The sequence below is a fragment of the Vulpes lagopus genome, chromosome 7 (genome assembly GCF_018345385.1).
Source record: "Vulpes lagopus strain Blue_001 chromosome 7, ASM1834538v1, whole genome shotgun sequence".
In the NCBI taxonomy this organism is placed as follows: Eukaryota; Metazoa; Chordata; class Mammalia; order Carnivora; family Canidae; genus Vulpes; species Vulpes lagopus.
In genome coordinates, this window is record NC_054830.1 from 128,094,990 (window position 1) to 128,116,748 (window position 21,759).

At 52.4% G+C, this 21,759-nt stretch overlaps 2 protein-coding genes across 6 annotated transcripts; one reads left to right on the plus strand and one right to left on the minus strand.

The window, feature by feature from the left end:
- The first annotated feature begins 254 nt into the window (after positions 1 to 254).
- Positions 255 to 16,154, plus strand: RMND5B (required for meiotic nuclear division 5 homolog B). 5 transcript variants are annotated; one of them, XM_041763685.1, is made up of 12 exons: positions 255 to 472; positions 783 to 899; positions 2,885 to 3,108; positions 8,325 to 8,475; positions 11,734 to 11,879; positions 12,012 to 12,152; positions 12,641 to 12,741; positions 12,874 to 13,040; positions 13,861 to 14,026; positions 15,210 to 15,312; positions 15,405 to 15,559; positions 15,646 to 16,154. In XM_041763685.1, the coding sequence occupies exons 4-12, from the start codon at positions 8,337 to 8,339 to the stop codon at positions 15,707 to 15,709; spliced, it is 1,182 nt and encodes a 393-aa protein (XP_041619619.1). In that variant the 5' UTR covers positions 255 to 472; positions 783 to 899; positions 2,885 to 3,108; positions 8,325 to 8,336; the 3' UTR covers positions 15,710 to 16,154. The 5 variants fall into 5 exon arrangements, with proteins under 5 accessions (XP_041619619.1, XP_041619617.1, XP_041619621.1 ...); XM_041763683.1 differs by lacking the exon at positions 255 to 472 and having other exon boundaries at positions 696 to 899; XM_041763684.1 differs by lacking the exons at positions 255 to 472; positions 783 to 899 and adding an exon at positions 1,436 to 1,574.
- An 841-nt stretch (positions 16,155 to 16,995) lies between these two features.
- On the minus strand, positions 16,996 to 21,561 carry NHP2 (NHP2 ribonucleoprotein). Its single transcript, XM_041763688.1, has 4 exons — positions 21,317 to 21,561; positions 21,166 to 21,235; positions 17,923 to 18,028; positions 16,996 to 17,347 (listed from the first exon to the last, which is right to left on the minus strand). Exons 1-4 carry the CDS (start codon positions 21,474 to 21,476, stop codon positions 17,222 to 17,224), a joined length of 462 nt encoding a protein of 153 aa, XP_041619622.1. The 5' UTR covers positions 21,477 to 21,561; the 3' UTR covers positions 16,996 to 17,221.
- Between the last annotated feature and the right edge of the window lie 198 nt (positions 21,562 to 21,759).

Consider the following 21,759-nt stretch of genomic DNA (forward strand, 5'->3'; position numbering starts at 1 on the left):
CAAAAAGTCCTGGCCCCAGTGGCCCTTTTATCCTAATGGGGGTGTATGTGCTTTAGGGGCAGGAAGACAGAATCAACGAATGAACACACAATTTTGAGTCAAATGCTGTAAAGAAAACAAAACCAGATTGTGCAAACGCTATGCAGAAAACAGGATTGTGCAACGGTGTTGGGGGGTGGGGAGCCCTAGTGTGTTGGAGGGGAGGCTGCTCTGGAATGACACTGGCCCTAAAAGAGAGCAGGAAGTCAGGGAAACAGAGATAGAGCCCTTTCTCTTGGGCTGTTTTTTGTTGTTTTAAGATTTTATCTACTTACTCACAGAGAGACAACAGACATAGGCAGAGGGAGAAGCAGGCTCCCTGCCAGGAGCCCTGGATGGGGGATCATCCCAGGACCAGGGGATCATGACCTGAGCCAAAGGCAGACACTCAACCACTGGGCCACCCAGGTTCTTGGGCTGCCAAGGAAATGGGGTGAGGGGCTTCTCTGCTCCTCTCCTGCATAGCAAGGGGCCTGGGAGGACCGTGAATTCAGACCAGGCCTGCGCCTGCGGCCACCGCCATTCTCTTCCTTCCTAACCTTTACCCTTCCTCGTGGGGACGGGGCTGCAATCCCCCTCGCTCCCCCTCCCCCCTCCCCCAGGAGGGCGGTCACAGGGGCTGGGACCCGAAGCAGAATCCTTGTGTTGTGTACCCAATGGGTAGGTCAAGTACAGGTTTGGGGACCCGTGCGGCTGGGGTAGGGGAAAAAAGGACTTTTCAAGATCACTCGCTATTGCCACAGGACCAGCAAGGAGCCATAGCAGGAGCGCTCAAGTCTTGGACCTCTAGCACGCACTGGTGCTGGTGCTGTTCCGGGCTGTCTTCAGTTTGAAGGAGGGCGAGAGGCAGGCGCGGGACGGTACGGTCGTTTCGGATTTCCCAGAGCAGGGATGGGCGACAGGCACCCGGGGGGGGGGGGGGCACCAGGCCCGCGCACCCCCGCCGCGCCGCGCCGCAGGTGGGTCTGTCCCATTCCTTCCCGCACACCGGGAGGGTCGCGGCTCTGCCCGCAGCCTGGGGCGCCCCGGGGCCACCGCCGGGCGGCGGAACCCGGGCTCCCAGCCGCGGCCGCGCTCCTGAGGCGACTCCACTGTAGGCGCGCGGGAGGGGAAGGCGCGGCGCTGGGCCCAAAGCGCCGGCCCGCGGGACGGACGCCCCTCCGCGGGGCCGCGAGTGGGCGGGCCCGGGCCGGCCGGGCAACCGCCGCGGCTTCCGGTTCCGCTGACAGAGGCGCCGGAAGTTGGGGTCCCGGCCGCGAGCGGAGGCGAGGCCCCGCTGGCGTTCTGGCCGGCAGCTGCGGGCGGAGGGCCAGGTGCGTCGGGCAGGCCGACGGGGGCGCGGGGGCGGCAGCTCGGCCGGCGCCCAGCCCCGGACTTTCTCCGGAGCCCCGCCCCCGTCAGGCCGCCGCCCGTCTGCCCGCGGGCTGCTTTCTCCTCGCCGGCCGGCCCCGGGCGGGACCTTCGAGGAGCCGCCGCTACCAGGGGAGTCGCGAGAGCCGAGACGTCCCATCCTCGTGCGGCCTGGCCGGGTCGAGGTAACCCGGTGTGGACGAGGGGGCCGGACGGGGCGTTCGGGCAGGGTCTTTTGGAGGATGAGTAGGAGTTTGCCAGTCATCTGCACGTTAATGCGAGGGAAGCTCCCAGTAGGAGCTGCAGCCTAGGGAAAATGGGGGGGGGGGGGGGTTGCCTTCAATCCAGTTTTGGCTAATGACAAAAGAAGCGTTTGAAATTTCAAATAGCGATGTACTGTGAAAAGAAGGAACAGGGTGATAAGATACTGTGTCTGGTGTGGGGGTGGGGCAGAGGGGTCAGCGTCTGACACTGTGGAGAGCATCTCTGAAGACACTGGACCCTGATCAGGAGTGTATCCGGCAGCGGGAACAGCCAGTGCAAAGGCCCTGAGACAGAAATAAACTCTTGTCAAGGACAGAAGGAGGCTGGTGTGGTTGGAGTATGGCCAGTGAGGGGGGGATAGGTGGTTGGGAGTCTACTCATAGAGAGCCTTGTGGGCCCTAAAAAGAAGTGGGGGGGGGGGGGAACGCCTGGGTGACTCAGGTAGAGCATCTGCTTTCTGCTCAGGGTGTGATCCCCCGTGGTCCTGGGATCCATTCACTCATCAGGCTCCCCGCAGGGAACCTTCTTCTCCCGCTGCCTATGTCTCTGTCTCTCTCATGAATAAGTAAATTTTAAAAATCTTAAAAAACAAAAAAAGGCAGAGTGGGGTCACCCAGGCTGGCTCTGTCAGAGGAACACTCAACTCTTGATCTTTGGGTCTGAATTTGAGCCCCATGTTGGGTGTACAGATTACTTTAAAAAAAAAAAAAACTTAATAAAAGGAAGGGGATGTTATTCTGATTACAGTAGGAATCTATTGGGTTTTAATTTTTTTTTTTTTTTTTTTTTTTTTTTTTTTTTTTATGATAGAGAGAGAGAGGGAGAGGCAGAGATACAGGCAGAGGGAGAAGCAGGCTCCATGCACCAGGAGCCCGACGTGGGATTCGATCCCGGGTCTCCAGGATCGCGCCCTGGGCCAAAGGCAGGCGCCAAACCGCTGCGCCACCCAGGGATCCCCGAATCTATTGGGTTTTAAGCAGAAGGGTGGTGGGTGGTGGGTAGGGTGGAGAATAGACAAGAGTTGAGGGGTGTGAAAGTCTAAGAGTTGGGTCAACCGAGGCTGTCCAGTTCTGTGTCAGGCAAAAGGGACCTTTCTATGATTTGCACAAACTTCTCACCTTTGGTCCCAGGAGGGGCTCTTCTGTTTCAGGATGCTGAAGACTGGGGACAAAACCCATGCGTACCTTAGTGGGGATTTTAAATCTTCCATCGTTGTTTTTCTTCCTGTCAGCCTCCCTGCAGGTTTGAGCCCAGGCTCCCTAGGCCAAGGGTGAGGAAGTGGATGCACCATTTAATCAGCAAGCATTGGCTGAACACCCATTGTGGACCAGGCCGTAGGCTGTGCACTGTGGGGAGAGAGAGGACAAGACTGGTCTCTAGCCCTGAACTGCTCACCGTCTCATTGGGGGAGACCTGTAGACAGACAGTTACTGTGCCACCGTGCCAAGGACTCAGGTGTGTGGTGTGAGTGTCCTCCACAGAGGTTTGTGAAGCAGAGGAGGAGACAGTGATTTCATTGAGGGCTTTGCAGGGAGCTGGTAATCAAGCTGCATTTTGTAGTCTCCGTGCAGAGAAGTGCAGAGGGCATGCTGGACATAGGAACAGCTTGTGCAAAGGAAGCGAATGTGTAATTACATGGGGCATGTGTGTGAAGCCATGCAGTGTTGAGTCAGGGGCTGGCAGGGTCAGCCAGAGAGATCGTCCTGGAGAGGACGTCCTGTTTTGGAGAGATCGTCCTGGTGGGTCATTCCTCTACAGGTGAGACCTTGGGGAAGAGGGTTTGAAATGTACATGAAATTCCTTTAAAAAAAAAAAAAAGATTTTATGTATTTATTCATGAGAGACATAGGGAGGCAGAGATGGAGTCCCATGTGGGACTTGATCCCAGGACCCTGGGATCACACCCTGAGCCAAAGGCAGACACCCAACCACTGAGCCACCCAGGCATCCCTGTACATGAAATTCTACTGGATTCCTTGAGAAGTTGTCAAAGACAAACACACACTCATCCACCCCAGTGCCTGCTGAAGATGACTGAGTGGGGTTTAGGCAGAGTGGCTCACCATGGACAGACTGAATTAGCCTCCTGGGTTTTTTGGGTGGAATATCTGGAAGCAGTTCTGTTTTCCCAGCTAATTTATCTTATTTTAGATTTTTTGTTGAATTAATCAGACTTTTCAGTTCATTATACATTTAATTGGTTCAGGCAGGGCCTTTATCTCTTTTGTATCTTTTTTAAAATATTTTATCTATTTATTCACAAGAGACACAGAGACAGGCAGAGACATAGGCAGATGGAGAATAGGCTCCCTGTGGGGAGCCTGATGTGGGACTCAATCTCAGGATTCCGGGATCACCACCTGAGCCGAAGGCAGATGCCCAACCACTGACCCACCCAGGCGTCCCATCTCTTTTGTATCTATTGATGTTTTCCCTTTTTTAAAAAATATTTTATTTTATTTTTTTAAAGATTTATTTATTCATTCAGAGAGAGAGAGAGGCAGGCAGAGACACAGGCAGAGGGAGAAGCAGGCTCCATGCAGGGAGCCCGATGCGGGACTCGATCCTGGGTCTCCAGAATCATGCCCTGGGCTGCAGGCAGCGCTAAACCGCTGCGCCACTGGGGCTGCCCGATGTTTTCCCTTTTATCCCCATTCCCCACCACCACCATTGGAAACCACTCTGAGGTATTTGCGGTTGTCTTTGGTTGTATGCATAATTTTTTTTTTTAAAGACACATTTTAGTGGCTCAGTCGGTTAAGCATCTGCCTTCAGCTCATGATCCTAGGGTCCTGCAGTTGAGCCAAGTCAGGCTCCCTGCTCAGTAGGGAGCTTGCTTCTCCCTCTCCCTCTGCCTCCCCTGCCCCCAATCGCTGTGCTTGCTTACTTTCAATCCCTCATGCTCTCTTCTCTCTCAAATACATAAAATTTTAAGAGAAAAAAAAAAGACACCTTATTTAAATTTAATTTTTATTTAGAGAGAGTGCGAGCTCACATGAGTAGGGGAGGGACAGAGGGAGGGAGTGCGATGCAGAGATCATGACCTGAACCAAACCAAGAGTCTTTTTCTCAACCAACTGAGCCCTGCAGGCGTCCCTATTTTCTTCTTTCTTTTTCTCTTTTTTAAAGTAAGCTCAAAAAAATAAAAATAAAAAAAATAAAGTAAGCTCCATGCCCAACATGGAGCTTGAACTCAAAACTCTTAAGAACAGGATCACACATTCTACTGACTGAGCCAGCCAGGTGCCCTGAATGTGTAGATTTATTTTTACTTTACATAAATGGTATACTGCCTAGAGTTCATTTTGTTTCCTTTTTTCCCCTCCTCAGTACCATGTTTGGGGATATTATTGATGCTCTTGTGAGCACATAGTTTCTTTTTTTTTTTTTTTTTTTTTTTTATGATAGTCACAGAGAGAGAGAGAGAGAGAGAGAGGCAGAGACATAGGCAGAGGGAGAAGCAGGCTCCATGCACGGGGAGCCCGATGTGGGATTTTATCCCAGGTCTCCAGGATTGTGCCCTGGGCCAAAGGCAGGCACTAAACCGCTGCGCCACCCAGGGATCCCCCTTCTTTTTTTTTTTTAATAAAGATTTTTATTTATTCATGAGAGACACATAGAAGCAGAGACATAGGAAGAGGGAGGAGAAACAGGGGGACTTGTTCCCAGGATCCTGGGGTGTGGGACTTGATCCCGGGACCCTGGGATCATGCCCTGAGCCGAAGGCAGATGCCCAACTGCTGAGCCACCCAGGCGTCCCTGGAACATGGTTTCTAAATGCTACGCAGGCTTTTTTAGATGCATCTCCCACATTTCACTTCTTTGACTTAACAGTTCCCCCAGTGCTGAGGCTCCTAGATTTTCTGCCCCTTGCTGTGACAATACACAGTGCTGGGATGAAAATTCTTGTATATACACATCTCCTTCCTCAGCATTTTTTTTCCCTAAGATTTTATTTATTTATTAGAGAGAGAGTATGTGAGCGAATGAGCAGGAGCTAGGGAAGGGACAAAGGGTGAGGGAGAAGCAGACTCCCTGCTGAGCAGGGAGCCCAACAGGGCTGTATTCCAGGACCCTTCCTCAGCTTTGTAGTACAATTTCAAATTGCTGACTTGGGCTTCCCTGAGATAATCTTGGCACCAGTTGGTGTTGGATGGGGCCATACTGTTTGACCTTGGCGAGGTCCTGACCTTTCTTAACCTGTATTCTGGTAAATTGTGATTCTGGTTCCCAGACCCTTGGCAAACAATCTTTTGTACTGCCAATCTTTCCTACTTGATCATCTCACAGGCTCTGTGGTCAGTTTCCTGTTTCTTGTCATCATTAATTGTTGCTATACACTTATTCCTTTTTTTTTTTTTTTTAAGATTGTATTTATTTATTCAAGAGAGACACACACAGAGAGGCAGAGGCACACACAGAAGGAGAAGCAGGCTCTCTGTGGGGAGCCCAATGCGGAACTTGATCCTAGGACTTAGGGATCATACCTGAGCCAAAGGCAGGCTCCCAACCACTGAGCTACCCAGATGTCCCATATACATTTATTCCAACCACAATTATTGGCTGCTTTTACTTCCTGGTGAGAGGGTAGCTTGTTAGCCTGGTCCAGAGAGTAAAGTGAAGTTCCCCAGAGAAGTGACTGGCTTCACTTCTCAGGTCCTCCCTTTCTCACTGCATGACCTTGGGCAAGTTATCTAATCTTTCTGTGTCTCATTCTGTTATCTGTAAGGTGGGTCTAATAACTGTATCTACCTCATAGTGTTTTGATAGGAATTAAATTAGTTGGTGTATGCAAAGTCATTAGAACGGTGCTCGGCACATAAGCCCTGACAGAATGTTAACTAATAATAGCAATAGTAATTAATGGTTATGACATTGTTTCAGACAGGAGTCCCTGGTATATTTTGCCCATCATGGATCATATTCATTTATAGGGTATTTGCTCAGGGGGCATGAACAGGAAGGCATGTCTTCTGAACATCATGATTATGATTACGAATTTTAATATCAATCACAAGGAAAGAGGGCAAAAACACATCTTTGGTCCTAGTTGCCATTTCCACATGGCTCATCCCTTATCTGGTAAGGAGATGGTAGCTATAGACTGAGCCAGAAGGATGAGGCCAGGACTGTGGTGTGGGTGGGAATGGGGACTCTGGTGAAACTGGAACCATCCCATTGGTCACCTTGGCCATAGGACCTTTGTGATATTACTCTGTACCCTTTGAGAGAACGGACAGCTGGCCAGATTTGAACGTTAGAGCCCTTTCATTTCAAATCCTTTAGACAGAAAGATAAGGAGGGACATCTGTCACGAGCATTTTGAGAGTTTTTTTACATGATCAGTGTCAGAGGCTGCTCTGGAATACAGAATAGCAGTGGTCTAGAGTGTAAGGGGCTTGGGAAGGGCGCCTTGCAGGTGGGACCAGAAAAGTCAGCTTTCTTTCCGTGGTATAATGAACAGGGAGGGGTGTGTTACAAGAGCTGTTCCAGTCTTGTGGAAAAGGTGGGCCCTCAAATAGGTCCCTACTCAGTGATCAAAAACTGAAACAGAAGGCTGCTGTGTGGGAGTTGAGGGAGCCAGGTGGCAGCTGGCTAGGGATGGCTTCTGGAGGAGGTAGGTGATCTCTGAGCTGACCCGGGAAGGATGAATCTGTTCCTCCAGCAGTTGATGAGGTGACAGCTAACTTAAGCATATCAAGGAGAGGGAGCAGCATGAACCTAGGCCCAGAGCTAGGAGGGAGCAACGGTTCTGGCTGGCGGGACACAGGGTGAGCAGCTGGAGTGGTGCGCCAAGCCCATCAGCCCATGTGCTTGGCAGTTGTTCCTTAGGCTGCATTTTCAGTTATCTGCTATTCAAGGGCCGCCTTCATGGCTTCTATGACTGTAGTATGTGGAAAACTAAGTCTGGGGGCAGCCCCGGTGGCACAGTGGTTTAGCACCGCCTGCAGCCCAGGGTGTGATCCTGGAGTCCCAGACCCTGCATGGAGCCTGCTTCTCCCTCTGCCTCTCTCTCTCTGCGCCTCTCTCTCTCTCTCTCTGTATGTCTCTCATGAATAAATAAATAAAATAATAAAAAAAAGAAAACCAAGTCCGCTAATTGAAGAGAAGGTGCTGGGATCCCTGGGTGGCGCAGAGGTTTGGCGCCTGCCTTTGGCCCAGGGCGCGATCCTGGAGACCCGGGATCGAATCCCATGTCGGGCTCCCAGTGCATGGAGCCTGCTTCTCCCTCTGCCTATGTCTCTGCCTCTCTCTCTCTGACTATCATAAAAAAAAAAAAAAAAAAAAAAGTGAAGAGAAGGTGCTTATGGTGAATATATAAAAATACATGAAATATGAAAATAGGTGATATTTATATGTATTTCTAGTCGATGTTATTGCCTGCTGAGGACTCTGAGGCCTGTTGTCTCTTCTGATTAAAGAGAGATGAGCAGGGATTATAGAATGAAAGAACTGGAAACAGTAACTTTGTCACCATGATTCAAAAAAACCTATTCTCATGCATGCCTAGACCCTCCTGGGCACCCCAGCTCAGGGTGATGGGCACTGTGGACACATGTTAAGCCGAGAATTTCTGTGCCTTGACAAATGACATGGGTCTGGTGAGGGGGATCTGGGAGCCCTCCCCAGCCCAGGTGGGGCTTGACACAGTGGACCCCTCCCACCCACAGGCAGAGGCCACAATGGAGCAGTGTGCGAGTGTGGAGAGAGAGGTGGACAAGGTCCTGCAGAAGTTCCTGACCTATGGGCAGCACTGTGAGCAGAGCTTGGAGGAGCTGCTGCGTTACGTGGGCCAGCTGCGGGCTGAGCTGGCTGGAACAGGTGGGTGTCCCTCTATCAGAGCCCTCCACAGCTGCCTCCCTGGGGGCCTGGGAAATGCCGAGGCTGTTTGATGACAGGCTTCCAGAAGGATGGTGGTTTGAACTTCAGTATATGTGTCCCTAAGGCCTCCCTCCAGTAGGGTAATGGAAGTCATGCTGAGCTATTCCAGAAAGCCCAACAGAAATGATTAGTTTGGGTTCCCTGGGTGGCTCAGTGGTTGAGCATCTGCCTTTGGCTCAGGTCATGATCCTGAGTCCTGGGATCAAGTCCCATATCCGGCTCCCCACAGACAGCCTGCTTTTCCTTCTGTCCATGTCTTTGCCTCTCTGTGTCTCTCATGAATAAATAAATAAAATCTTAAAGAAATAAAAAGTAATTATTAGTTTACCTGAGATTTTCACTTAAGCTTTTCATTTTATATTTTGTTTTCCATTTGCCTTTCTATTTTGAGTTTTTTAAAAGATTTTATTTATGTATTTCATCAAGAAGAGCATTAGAAGGGCGAAGAGCAAGGGGAGAGGAGGAAGAATCGCTGCTTCATGGAGCCCCATGTGGGGCTTGATCCCAGGACATGATGGGGTCCCCCTTTATTTATTTATTTATTTATTTATTTATTTATTTATTTATTTAATTATTTAGATTTTTTTTAAAAAATTAAAGATTTTATTTCTTTATTCATGAGAGACAAACTCCCAGAGAGAGAGAGAGAGAGAAGCAGAGACACAGGCAGAGGGAGAAGCAGGCTCCATGCAGGAAGCCCGACGTGGGACTCGATCCTGGGACTCCAGGTCATGCCCTGGGCTGAAGGCAGCGCTAAACTGCTGAGCCACCCAGAGGTCCCTGGTACCCCCTTTTTTTAAACATAAAGGGTAGCCTCAAGGGCCTGCTTTCCTGCACCTTGCTCCCCTGCCCGCCCTATTTGTCTCAGTGAATGTTCTGTCTCAATGCATAGATTTCTGCCTTTTTTTTTTTTTTTCTGAAGATTTTATTTATTTTTTCATGAGAGACAGAGAAGGCAGAGACATAAATAGAAGGAGAAGCAGGCTCCCTATAGGGAGCCTGATGCGGGACTTAATCCCAGGACCCTGGGATCACACCCTGAGCCAAAGGTGGCTCAACCATTGAGCCATGCAGGTACCCCTTCTTTTTTTTTCTTTTTTTTTTTTTTTAAATTTTTTTTTTTTTTAAATTTTATTTATTTATGATAGTCATACAGAGAGAAAGAGAGAGAGGCAGAGACACAGGCAGAGGGAGAAGCAGGCTCCATGCGCCGGGAGCCTGATGTGGGATTCGATCCCGGGTCTCCAGGATCGCGCCCTGGGCCAAAGGCAGGCGCCAAACCGCTGCGCCACCCAGGGATCCCCCAGGTGCCCCTTCTGCCTCATTCTTGCACCTGATGGCTTATCATTCCATCATCTGGTTGTGCCATGCTATAGTAAATGCCTAAGGTCCTTGCTTTTTTTTTTTTTTTTAATTTTTATTTATTTATGATAGTCACACACACACAGAGAGAGAGAGAGAGGCAGAGGGAGAAGCAGGCTCCATGCACTAGGAGCCCCACGTGGGATTTGATCCCAGGTCTCCAGGATCACGCCCTGGGCCAAAGGCAGGCGCCAAACCGTTGCGCCACCCAGGGATCCCAAGGTCCTTGCTTTTGATGGCATATTATCTGTGTGGTAGAATGGTTTCCTCGTGCGGGTCTGAAACGCTCTTATGCCATGCTGGCGGTTAACAAATGGTGGTGGCCTGCTGCAGTGCGTTTACAGGGAGACCAAGTCTTCTCAGAGGGGGGTTTGTCAGCACTAATGGTTTTGGGGGGGTCCTTGGGTAGGGAAGATTTGGGGATTTCAGGTTAAAAGGCTTTGGTTTCAGGGCCCCTGGCTGGCTCAGCCGGTGGAGCATATAACTTTCAATCTTGGAGTCATGAGTTCAAGGCCCACGTTGGGCCTGGAGCTTACCTTTAAAAAAAAAAAAAAAAAAAGAGCTTTGGTTTCCTGAGAGCTCTTACTTTGTCCTAAAGTGAGCATGGCTGGAGAGTGTGCAGAGTGTGGCCCTCCATGACCTGGATGGAGCAGAACGTGAGAGATGAGTAGCGAGCTGGGGTCTGTGGGGGTGGCACTGATGTCAGAGTGGAATGCAGCCCTGCCCCATCTCCCTGTGTAGGTGGGTGGACCAGCTGCTGCCTCCTGTCTGTGTTTGTCAGGAGGCCATTCAGTTACAAGTGACAGAAATCCAGCTCAGACCAGCTTAAAGGAATAGGCAGGGCTGGGGGCCACTGGATTCATGAAGCGTCCTGGCCCCACTGGATCCAGGTGCTCATGCGATACCCTCAGTCTACACTGTCTTCATTCTCAGAGCCATACTGCCTGCCTCCCCCCCCCCCCCCCCCCCCCGCAGGTGATCACCGTACTCCAGCCAGCTCCACTTCCCATTCTGTGTGTTCGGCAACTTGGTAGAATGCATCTCTCTTCCAGGGCTTGTGGTATTGGAGCCGCGACGTTCTCTGGCTCTCTTGGGTCATGTTTCTTTCCCTGAACCAAGGTGCTGCCATCGAAAGAAGGCACTTAGATGCTAGGCTGGAGGAAGGGGCTGGTGCTCTGTCCTCCTCTCTTCTAAAGTCCCACACCCTCTTAGTGGTTGATCTGGTTCTAGTCTAGCCATGGGGGTAGAAACCACTGCAGGCCTGGAGTCCTGAGCCAAAAACATCCCTGAGCTTCCCTGGCAGTATCCTCTGGGTTGATGAGAGGAATTAATACAGGGACATTGCCTTATGGCTAGAAGCCTTCTCACCTGTGATGTCTCACTCAGAACAGTAAAGAGCCATCTGGTGTGGTGGTGAGGAGAGTGTGCTCTAGATCTGTCATAGCCATTGTCACCTGGCAAGGTTCCGCCTCAGCTTCCCTGGCTACAGGATGGGATACTAACAGCGCCCACTGTTAGTAAGGGTTAAATGAGCTCAAATAAAGTCCTTCTCCATAGGAAGTGCTGAATCTTCTACATTTCACAGCAACAGACAGGGTCGATACTGTCACTCCATTTACAGGTGGGGAAATGAACCCAGAAATGAAGCCACTTGACCCACTTGACCAGTTCCAAGGCAGGCACTTAGAAAGTGGCAGGGTCTGGAGCAGAAACTGGGCTCTTTCACTCTGGAGTTCAGGGCTTCCCCCTGGGCCTCCAGCCTGGCCTTGAGCATAGAGGAAGCAGGGACAAGGGTGCTCCTTTATGCCCTTACTCACCACCAGCATTTCCCTACAGCCCTCCAGGGGACCCCTCTGTCAGCCACCCTCTCCCTGGTGATGTCTCAGTGCTGCCGGAAGATCAAAGACACCGTGCAGAAACTGGCTTCAGACCACAAGGACATACACAGCAGTGTCTCCCGAGTGGGCAAAGCCATTGACAGGGTGAGCATGCAGGCAGCCTCGGGCTGAGAGTGGGGAGACCCAGGAGCCTAGTATGTCCTGGGCTCCACAGGGAAAGTGAGTGTGAGAAGCATGAATGCTGAATCACAAGGCCCTGTCTCCTGTCCTGGTCAGAACTTCGACTCTGAGATCTGCGGGGTAGTCTCTGATGCAGTGTGGGACTCACGGGAGAAGCAGCAGCAGATCCTGCAGATGGCCATCGTGGAGCACCTGTATCAGCAGGGCATGCTTAGCGTTGCTGAGGAGCTGTGCCAGGTAATGGCCTCACTGGGAAGGTTCTGCTGCTACCTGATGGGTGTCTTCATATGTGGTTCCTGTTATTCTTTATATAAATTTATTTTAGAAAGGAAATCACTGCCCCTGCCATAAATAGAAGGTAGCTCTAAAACTATATACAATGGAAAGTGAAGTCGTGAACCTCTAGCTAGAGTTCGTTGGCAGCCAGGGTTCTGCATTGAGGCCCAACATCTCTTTCTTGGAAAGAGAGATTAGGAAAATGACAAAGTAGCACTTGTTAGGTGTTAGAAACACACTCACAATGAAAGTAAAAGGTACTTTCTCTTAACGTAATTAAGAGGACTGAAGAGGAATACTTTTCTCTCTGTGCTGTTCATCACCGATATCGAAGAGCCTGGGGCTGGGGTGGGTTTGCAGGCTGCACTCTGGGAGGCCAGCATGCAACCTGCAGAACAGCAGTGTCCTAGAAACAGTCCTCCAGCAATGGGACTGCCCTCTCCCCACAGGAATCAACACTGAATGTGGACTTGGACTTTAAGCAGCCTTTCCTCGAGTTGAATCGAATCCTGGAAGCTCTGCACGAACAAGACCTAGGGCCAGCACTGGAGTAAGTTGGCCTGCGGCTGGGCCAGTGGGGGGCCTGTGCCTGTCTGTGATCTTTATGTACATGACATGCCTCCAGCCTGTCTCGTGGGCCTCCCATGGGACCCCCTGCCCCACCCGCTCCCTTTCTTCCCAGATGGGCCGTCTCCCACAGGCAGCGCCTACTCGAGCTCAACAGCTCCCTAGAGTTCAAGCTGCACCGCCTACACTTTATCCGCCTCCTGGCCGGTGGCCCTGAGAAGCAGCTGGAGGCCCTCAGCTACGCTCGGCACTTTCAGCCCTTTGCGCGGCTGCACCAGCGAGGCAAGTGCTGGGGTTGGGATGCTGGGGGCGCATGTGCCAACAGGGATCTGGTGGTGGGGTTAAGTGTCCCTGCTGCACCTAGAGGGCCACAAGTAGGCAGAATACGTTTCCCCAGCTGAGAACTGGCCCCCCGCCCTCACCAACTCCAGGTGAGGCTCTTCCCCCACATCTGCCTCTGCCAAACCCTTCCAGCCTGGCAGAGTACTCTGCATACCTGCCATGTGCCACCCCCACACTGCACACGGGCCATGTGTGCCTGACATACCCGCCCTCATGCTGCAGCGCCTCTTCACAGCTGCCTTCCCAAGCCTTCTTTCTGTCACACCAGGATTTCCAAACCTCAGTGCTGGAGTCTTCCCTTCCAGATGCTCACCATTAATAACCACTCCTACTGGTAGGAACTGGTTCTTGATCTCCACGCCTACCCATTTCTTGCCTCACATTTTATTTGTGAAATCATGACAAATCAAGCACCGTTAGTAAATCTAGAAAGCGCCTGAAAGTTTTTGGAAAAGGGAGAGTAGCTAGTATTAGAGGAGTCTGAGTACCAAGCTGAGACTCTTCCCTAGGGCACATGGAAGGATGAGAAGAGAATTCAAACTCTCCTCTACCTGATTGCCCTATGGCCTTGTCCCACAGAAGCAGCCCTGAGACTTGGCCTCTACACTGGACTTGAGGGAAAACCGGGTTTGCCTGAGGGCAACTCAGCGCCCAGTCATCTGGTGGTGGTGGGGACCTGGGAGCTGCGAGCCCCAGCCTGCTCCCCACCCTGCCTCTGAGCATCCCCCCTCACCCTGACCTGTACCCGATTGCCTTGTAGAGATCCAGGTGATGATGGGCAGTCTGGTGTACCTGCGGCTGGGCTTGGAGAAGTCACCCTACTGCCATCTCCTGGACAATAGCCATTGGGCAGAGATCTGTGAGACCTTCACCCGGGACGCTTGCTCCCTGCTGGGGCTTTCTGTAGAGTCCCCCCTCAGCGTCAGGTACCAGCAGTTCTGTGGGGGCGGCACGAGTGGGAAGGCTTTGAGGGAAAGTTTGCCAAGGTCCTTTCTTGTGCCAAGGTTGGCATTTGGTGCTTTCAGACCTATATGGGCTCTCTTAGTCATTCTCCCTGGTAGGAGTTACCTGATTTTACAGTTGGAGAAACTGAGGTTAGGAAGAGTCATGGCCTGATGTCACTGCAAGGTCAGCGGTGACCTTTTGTCAGGTCTTTTGAATGAGGTCTCCTTCTTGCCTGCACCTCACCCCTGAATTATCCCAACACCCTCTGCAGCCCGGCTGCCTTCTTTCAACCTTGTCTCTCAAACCTCTTCCCTTTGGGGATATTTGAAAGTGCCTGAGTAACACATATCAGGACCTTTCCCTTGGACTCCTTTAATGTTCTCATGATTTCACCAGGTCCTAGGAATTACAGGTAGTTATCCTCATTTTACCGATGACAAAACAGACTCAAGGCATGAGTGAACATGCCCGGAGCCCCACAGGGAAGAAAGGCTACACAGACCTGGTCCCAGAATCCCATGCAGCAGTGTCACAGTGCCTTTTATTTAGACTGACCGTGGACTCTCCTGCCCAACCCCTTGGGGGGAGGATTTTGGTTAAAAAACAGTGTTTCCCAGCAGGAACACCAGGGACAACCCAGGATGGTTCCTGGGTGCCCAATTTCCCCAAGCATCATAGGTATTTATTTAGCACCTGAGGCACCAGCCAGTCGACTCCCCGCCCCTGCCTGAGTCATTGTGAGATTTGAATCTGCCCCCGTGTCTAAGTGCCCTGATGGAAGATAAGCAGTTGTAGAGGTGCCTTATGATGGCAGAGTGGGGCAGACAGGCAGGCTGGGGCCCTTTCAAGCTGATCACTGTCCCCATCATACCAGCGACATTCCAGTGGTTTGGAGGAGCAGATAGCTCTCCCCTAGATCTTCCTTTTATCTTTCCCATAGGTCCTCAAACTCTGGGGTGCATTAGTTACTCTAGACTTAGACACACCTAACTACACATGTGGCACTTTATGAGTGACCAGAGAGATTTTCAAGGAGCAGTCTGACCATGTGCCACCTCAGAGCCCTGTCCGAAGACAGAGGCCCACGACTGGGTGCTGGTGCCTTGGGCGTGTCTGCTGGGTCCTTGGTCTGGGGCACTGCAGCTGCTGCTCTTTGTTCTGCAGCTTTGCCTCTGGCTGTGTGGCGCTGCCTGTGCTGATGAACATCAAAGCTGTGATTGAGCAGAGGCAGTGCACTGGGGTCTGGAGTCACAAGGACGAGTTACCGGTGAGGCCCAGCAGGGGGAGGTGTGGGCAGAAGACCCTGGGAAGGATAGCCACTGCCCCTGCAGGGACTAACCCCTTTGCTGGCTTCCTCAGATTGAGATCGAACTCGGCATGAAGTGCTGGTACCACTCAGTGTTCGCATGCCCCATCCTCAGGCAGCAGACGTCAGATTCCAACCCTCCCATCAAGCTCATATGTGGCCACGTTATCTCGCGAGATGCACTCAACAAGCTCATTAATGGAGGAAAGTAAGTTCCCCATGCTCTGCTCCCTCTTGACTTGGCTCTCCAGCTGGCTGGCCCCTGAGACATTTTTTGTTCTCCTCCCTTTGCAGGCTGAAGTGTCCCTACTGTCCCATGGAGCAGAACCCAGCAGATGGGAAACGCATCATATTCTGATACCTGCTCGGGATGAACTTTGTCAGAGGGGTTTCCCACCTGTGGTCTGTCTCGGTGGGCGTGGCTGACTTCAGATTGTGGTTCGCTTCAGAGCAAATGACTGAGTGCCACCATGGGCAGAGGCCAAGAAAGGAGACAAACCAGTCTGTGATGGGCAGCTGGCTCCTTGGCTGGAAGGGTGGGAGACATGGGCCTCTGCACTCCTGGTGTTACCTGTTTATACCTGCCAGTGACTTGGTTGCAACCGACAAAGAAGCAGAGGACTGGGCCAGCAACGCAGACGTCCTTTCAGTCACACGGCTAGCCAGGTGGCTTATGGTTAACACCCCTTCTATTGTACAGCTTCACAACTGTATGTATCTGTTTGCCGCTGTAAATAGTCCGGGTTCCAACTGAATGCCACTGTTTTATAACTGAGCAAATATATTCACAGGCCTTCTCCTTATTTCACCTGCCTTTAGCCTCACTGACAAGGAACTACTACAGGGCCCCCACACCCAGGGAGAACCCCACGTGCATCTCAGACTGGGCAGAGGCCCGGGGATGTCACGCCCTGAGCAAGAGGTTCTTACACAAACACGTATCAAATCTTGCCCCCTCCTTTCTAGGAGGCAGTGCCAGGGCACTTAGGAAGATGAACAGACTTGCCTTATGGGGCTCACAACTTGTGAAGGAATTTGAACTGGATCTGACCCTCAATCTCAAGCTCTTTGCAGTTTACTGCAGGGTGCCTGGAGCTTGGTTGCTTGCTGCTTGTGCCAGCTGAGCCCTGTGCTGGGCCCTGGGGAGCAGGGAGGCACCTGAAGTCTGGAGTGCTTAAAGGGACTGGGTTACCAGGGTCATTCTGCTCAGCAGGAGAGCTGGCCTGGGGTCTGTCTCTAGCTTCATATGCCTACTTCTGATTTGCTGTGTGCATGGCTAAAGTTGCTTCCAGGAGTTCCCCAGTGGCATTTCAGGCTCAAGGGGGCAGGGGAATGGAGGAAAGAGGGATGGGGGTATCCCCAACACAGGGGCCGCAGGCTTTTCATGCAAAGGGTCTGATGCAGCAGCCTTATCCTGCAGCACCGACCTACCATGGGAAGCGGAAGCTGGGGGTGGCAGCAGAGTCTGTTCGCAGCTCTGGTCTGACAGCGGCCCTGGCAGCCCAGCAGTAGCACTGAACACCCTCTGAGTCCTCCAGGTTCTCTGGTGAGAAAGGCTGCTTCCACTGTCTTCTGCCCACCACCTCCTTGGCCTTACCAAGCAGCTGCTGCTGCTGGAAAAAAACACCCACAGGCTCACCACACTTTAGTCTTAGCATTTACTTCCCCCACATTACATTCTCAGAGCTATCTGCGTTGATGCTCAACAGAAGACGCCGGCATTCCCTTCATGAAAAAGCTGGCAGAACTGCCTGGGAAGAGGACAGGCCACAGGGGCCCAGATGATGTGCGAGCAGAGCACAGACAGCGGCAGGGCAGCCAGCTGGCCCACTGCCGGGACAGCAGCTTCCAGAGCAGGTGCCTGAACCCTTCACATGGGCGGGGGCAGGGCTTGCACCTCCTCCAGGCACTCGTCGTAAGCCTCCTGGTACTCCTCATGGGGCTTGACCATGATCACGCAGGTGGGACGCTTGGAGCCAGCGGCAGCACCCAGGTCCTTTGGGGGAGGGAGGGGAAAAAAAAGGGCTGTGTGGGAAAAAGGCTGCATGACCTGTATGCCAGGGAGTCACAAACCCCTGACCAGCCCACAGACACGTGCTGTTCGGTCCAAGTTACACCATCATTTCAACTCTGCCAGCTTTCAAGCATGGTCTGGCAACACTGGGCCTACACAGCCACAAGGCAAGGGTGAATGGGCTTCCGCCCCATGGAGCCTGCCTCTCTAGGGAGGGCCAGTGTTCTCCTGGACCCTGTGTGAGGATAAGGCCAACCACAGGTCCCTTGAGCAGCCCCCTCTCCCCCAAGTACTGCAACCACCTGACAGGGCTGATAGAAGCACAGCATCTTCACTGACAGGGCACATCCACGCACACCTACTTTTTCATTCCCACGGTCCATAGGGTGGGAATTCCCAGTTTCGGAGGAGTCTGAACCAGGAACCAGCCAAGCCAAAGATCCATCAGTGTCTGTCTCAACTCCCAAGCTTGCACTCTTTTCCACCGTGGCCTGCTCCCACAGAACCCCTCCTCCAGTGCTCCCCCAGATCGGGAAGGGGGGCTCATATGTTCTTACCGTCTTAGAGGGAATATAGACGTAGGGCAAATTCCGGTCCTCACACATAACTGGGAGATGGCAGTATACCTCAATGGGCAATGTGTCCCCTGCCAAAACCATGATCCTGAAACGAGAGAAATACTGTCACTTCTAACTTGCCCATTCCCTCTTTCAGTCCAAAGTGGTACCTGTGGACTGGGCCTCCAAATAGTGATGGACAAGATGGCCCCAGCCGTCATGGATTCCAGGTGTGAATCTCCTGCCTTCTGAGAGTGCGTGCAAATGTGTTTGGCGAGCACTTCCTCTGGGGAGGTAATGCCTTTAGTTTCTGGCAAATAAGTAAATGTCACACTGTGACAAGTGAGATTCCACTGGGACAGGTGAGGTATGGGAGTGACACCAAGGAGTTCAGAGCTCAGCTCTCCTAGGAGAATGAAAAAAGGAACCAGGAGGGGACACTAGATCAGAAAGCTGAATGAAGGTGTCAGGCAGCCTGTGGCAAAGCTCTGGAGGTGGAGGGAAGCGTTTGAGACAGAATCAGAATGGCAGCACATACCCAGGAGCTGGCTGAGGGGGGCCTGGGGTGGCTCTGGAATCCTGGATAGGGATGAGGCCAGAGACCCTGGCAGGGGCCTCAAGTGCCAGGCTGGGAAGCATGAGCATGGTCCCAAGAAGGACAGGGAACTAATGAAGGCTTGCCAGAGAACCCTCAGGTAGGACTCACAGCTGGCAAGGTGACAGGGCTCTGGGGCAAGGGCCTTGGGAGTCCTGAAGACACCAAGGAAAAGCGTTCTCTCAGGGTAGGTGGGCGGCAAACACAAGTAAAGAGCTCTTAGTTCAAAGTACTGCGGCCCACACTCCTAGTTTTCCTTTGGTCTTCCAGGCTCTCCTCCACCAGCACCCATTCCTTGGAGGGGCCATTCAGTGCTGGTGCTGTCCTCACAGGCTGATCCCTGACCGACCTGAGCCTCAGCCACGGCGTCAGATGCCATCTGTGTGCTGATAACTCCCAAATTTGTTCTTTCCTGCCTGGCCTCTCCCTTCCAGGCCCCAAATCTGTGCAGCCACCTGCCTATTTGACAGTTCTGCTGGGGGTGGGGCAGAGGGGGGGGGTCACATGCCAAAAAAGCACCTTAAGAACTAGTCTAGAGGGATCCCTGAGTGGCGCAGCGGTTTAGCGCCTGCCTTTGGCCCAGGGCGCGATCCTGGAGACCTGGGATCGAATCCCACGTCGGGCTCCCGGTGCATGGAGCCTGCTTCTCCCTCTGCCTATGTCTCTGCCTCTCTCTCTCTCTCTGTGACTATCATAAATAAATAAAAATTAAAAAAAAAAAAAAAAAAAAAGAACTAGTCTAGAACCAAACTCATGATCTTCACACACAAATAGTGGCCCCTCCACTATTCACAACCTCCGTGAGTGGGCCCTGTTCAGCTGGAATCCATACCTCCTCACTCCATGTCCCACAGTCCTCCAATCCATCCACTTTAGTTCTGTTTCAGCCACCAATAAACTTTTTTTTTAAGATTTTATTTATTTATTCATATGAGAGAGAGAGAGAGAGTCAGAGACACAGGCAGAGGGAGAAGCAGGCTCCATGCTGGGAGCCTGACGTGGGACTGGATCCCAGGACTCCAGAATCACACCCTGGGCCAAAGGCAGGTGCTGAACTGCTGAGCCACCCAGGGATCCCCAACCACCAATAAACTTAACATCGCCCTCACTTCTTCTGCACCTGGGCAGTCTCCTAGCTCAATCTCCCAGTCTTGTCTTTTCTTTTCTTTTCTTTCTTTTTCTTTCTTTTCTTTTTTTTTTTTTAAGATTTTATTCATTCATTCATGAGAGACACAGAGACATTGGTAGAGGGAAAGCAGGCTCCCCACAGGTAGCCCGATGCAGGACTTGATCCCAGGACCCCGAGATTACGACCTGAGCTGATGGCAGATGCTCAACCACAGAACCACCCAGGTGCGCCTTCCCCGTCTACTCTTGTACCCCTGATCTTTTCCAGCGTCACCAGAAAAATCTTTGCATGGGAAAACATGATTATGTCCCTCCTTGGCTTTAACCCTCAGTGGCCTGCAAAGCTCTGAGTATAAAAACCAAACTCGGGCAGCCCGGGTGGCTCAGTGGTTTAGCACCCCCAGGGCGTAATCCTGGAGACCCGGGATTGAGTCCCACGTCGGGCTCCCTGCATGGAGCCTGCTTCTCCCTCTGCCTGTGTCTGTGCCCCTCTCTCTGTGTTTCTCATGAATGAATAAAAAAAAAAAAAAAAAAAAAAAAAAAAGGGATCCCTGGGTGGCACAGCGGTTTAGCGCCTGCCTTTGGCCCAGGGCGCGATCCTGGAGACCCGGGATCGAATCCCACGTCAGGCTCCCAGTGCATGGAGCCTGCTTCTCCCTCTGCCTGTGTCTCTGCCTCTCTCTCTCTCTGTGTGACTATTAAAAAAAAAAAAAAAAACACAAACAAAAAAACAAATTCACCATGGCTCACAAAGGCCACGGGAGGGTAATACTTCTGTCCACCACTGTCCCAGGTCAGATTTACTGCAGAGCATCGCACAGACAAACACACACATACCCGGCACCAGCACTATTTTTCTCTCGAGCACCCCAACAGAAAAAGCACTGAGAGGCTTTATCCTGTTCTAAAAAGCGCTTACTGGGATCCCTGGGTGGCTCAGCGGTTTAGTGCCTGCCTTTGGCCCAGGGCACGATCCTGGAGTCCCGGGATCGAGTCCCGCATCAGACTCCCTGCGTGGAGCCTGCTTCTCCCTCTCCCTCTGCCTCTGTGTCTCTCATGAATGAATAAATAAAGATCTTTTTTAAAAAAATAAATAAAAATAAAAAGCGCTTACTGTCTGGCCTGAGAGGGAGAAAGATGTAATGAAGTCAATTCTCATCGTACCCTGCACATCCCCTCACAGTTATCTCAGGACCTTTGATTTTGTGCGTCTTTGGTTAAAGTCACTGCCTCCCTATAGCACCGTGCCGGAAAAAGAGTAGACAACGGTCTACCAGTGAGTGAAGCTGGGCTCTACCCGACGTGAGCTGGCTGATCCCCTTCCCTTCCCCGGATCTCACCGTCCCGGTGGGGCGCCTCCCAGCTCTTGGAAGTGACGCGATGCTGTGTGCCGGCTAGCAGTACCGGAGGGAGCTCACCGACTGCCTGATTACCTCGTGTCCAGGGCGCGGGCCACCAAGCATTGGAGATGCCCATGCGACCACCCAGAAATGCAAAATCCGGCAGGAGGGGGGCCTTACCCCTTCTCGCCTTTGTTGATAAACTTCTGTACCTCCTTCACCCCGCGCCGAATCTGCTTCTGCTTCACGGCTGCAACGACAGAAGAGTCAGCCGGAGGCCGGGGAGCCTCGGCCCGCCCCCGCGCCACCACCGGCCCCGCGCCGGCCACACCTTTCTTGATGCACTTGTAGAGCTTCCGCGTGAGACGGCGAGAGGCCAGTGGCTGCGCGATGGGATTCAGGTTCACCAGCAGCTCGTGGTAAGTGCGCTCCCCGAGGCACGCCTCCGCCTGAGCCTCCGGCGCGTCGGGATCTGCCTTTATTTTGGTCATCGCGGCGGCCACGGAAACCGGCTCCCCGCGCCGCAAACCCACGTGGCCCGAGCCTCAGGAATCACTTCCGGGTCGTCGGGTACTGCGGGAAGCGGCCGTACACCTTAGCCAATGAGGAAACGAAGTCTCCGACTCAAACCAATCGTCGTCCCGCGGCGCTTTAAATGCGGACCGCGGAGAGGCGGGGCCTCGGCTGAGGGGCGGGGCCTCGGCTGAGGGGCGGGCCCCGGGGAGGGCGGGAAGGGACGCGGACGCCGGCTTAGGCCGGGGAAGCTCCGCCTCG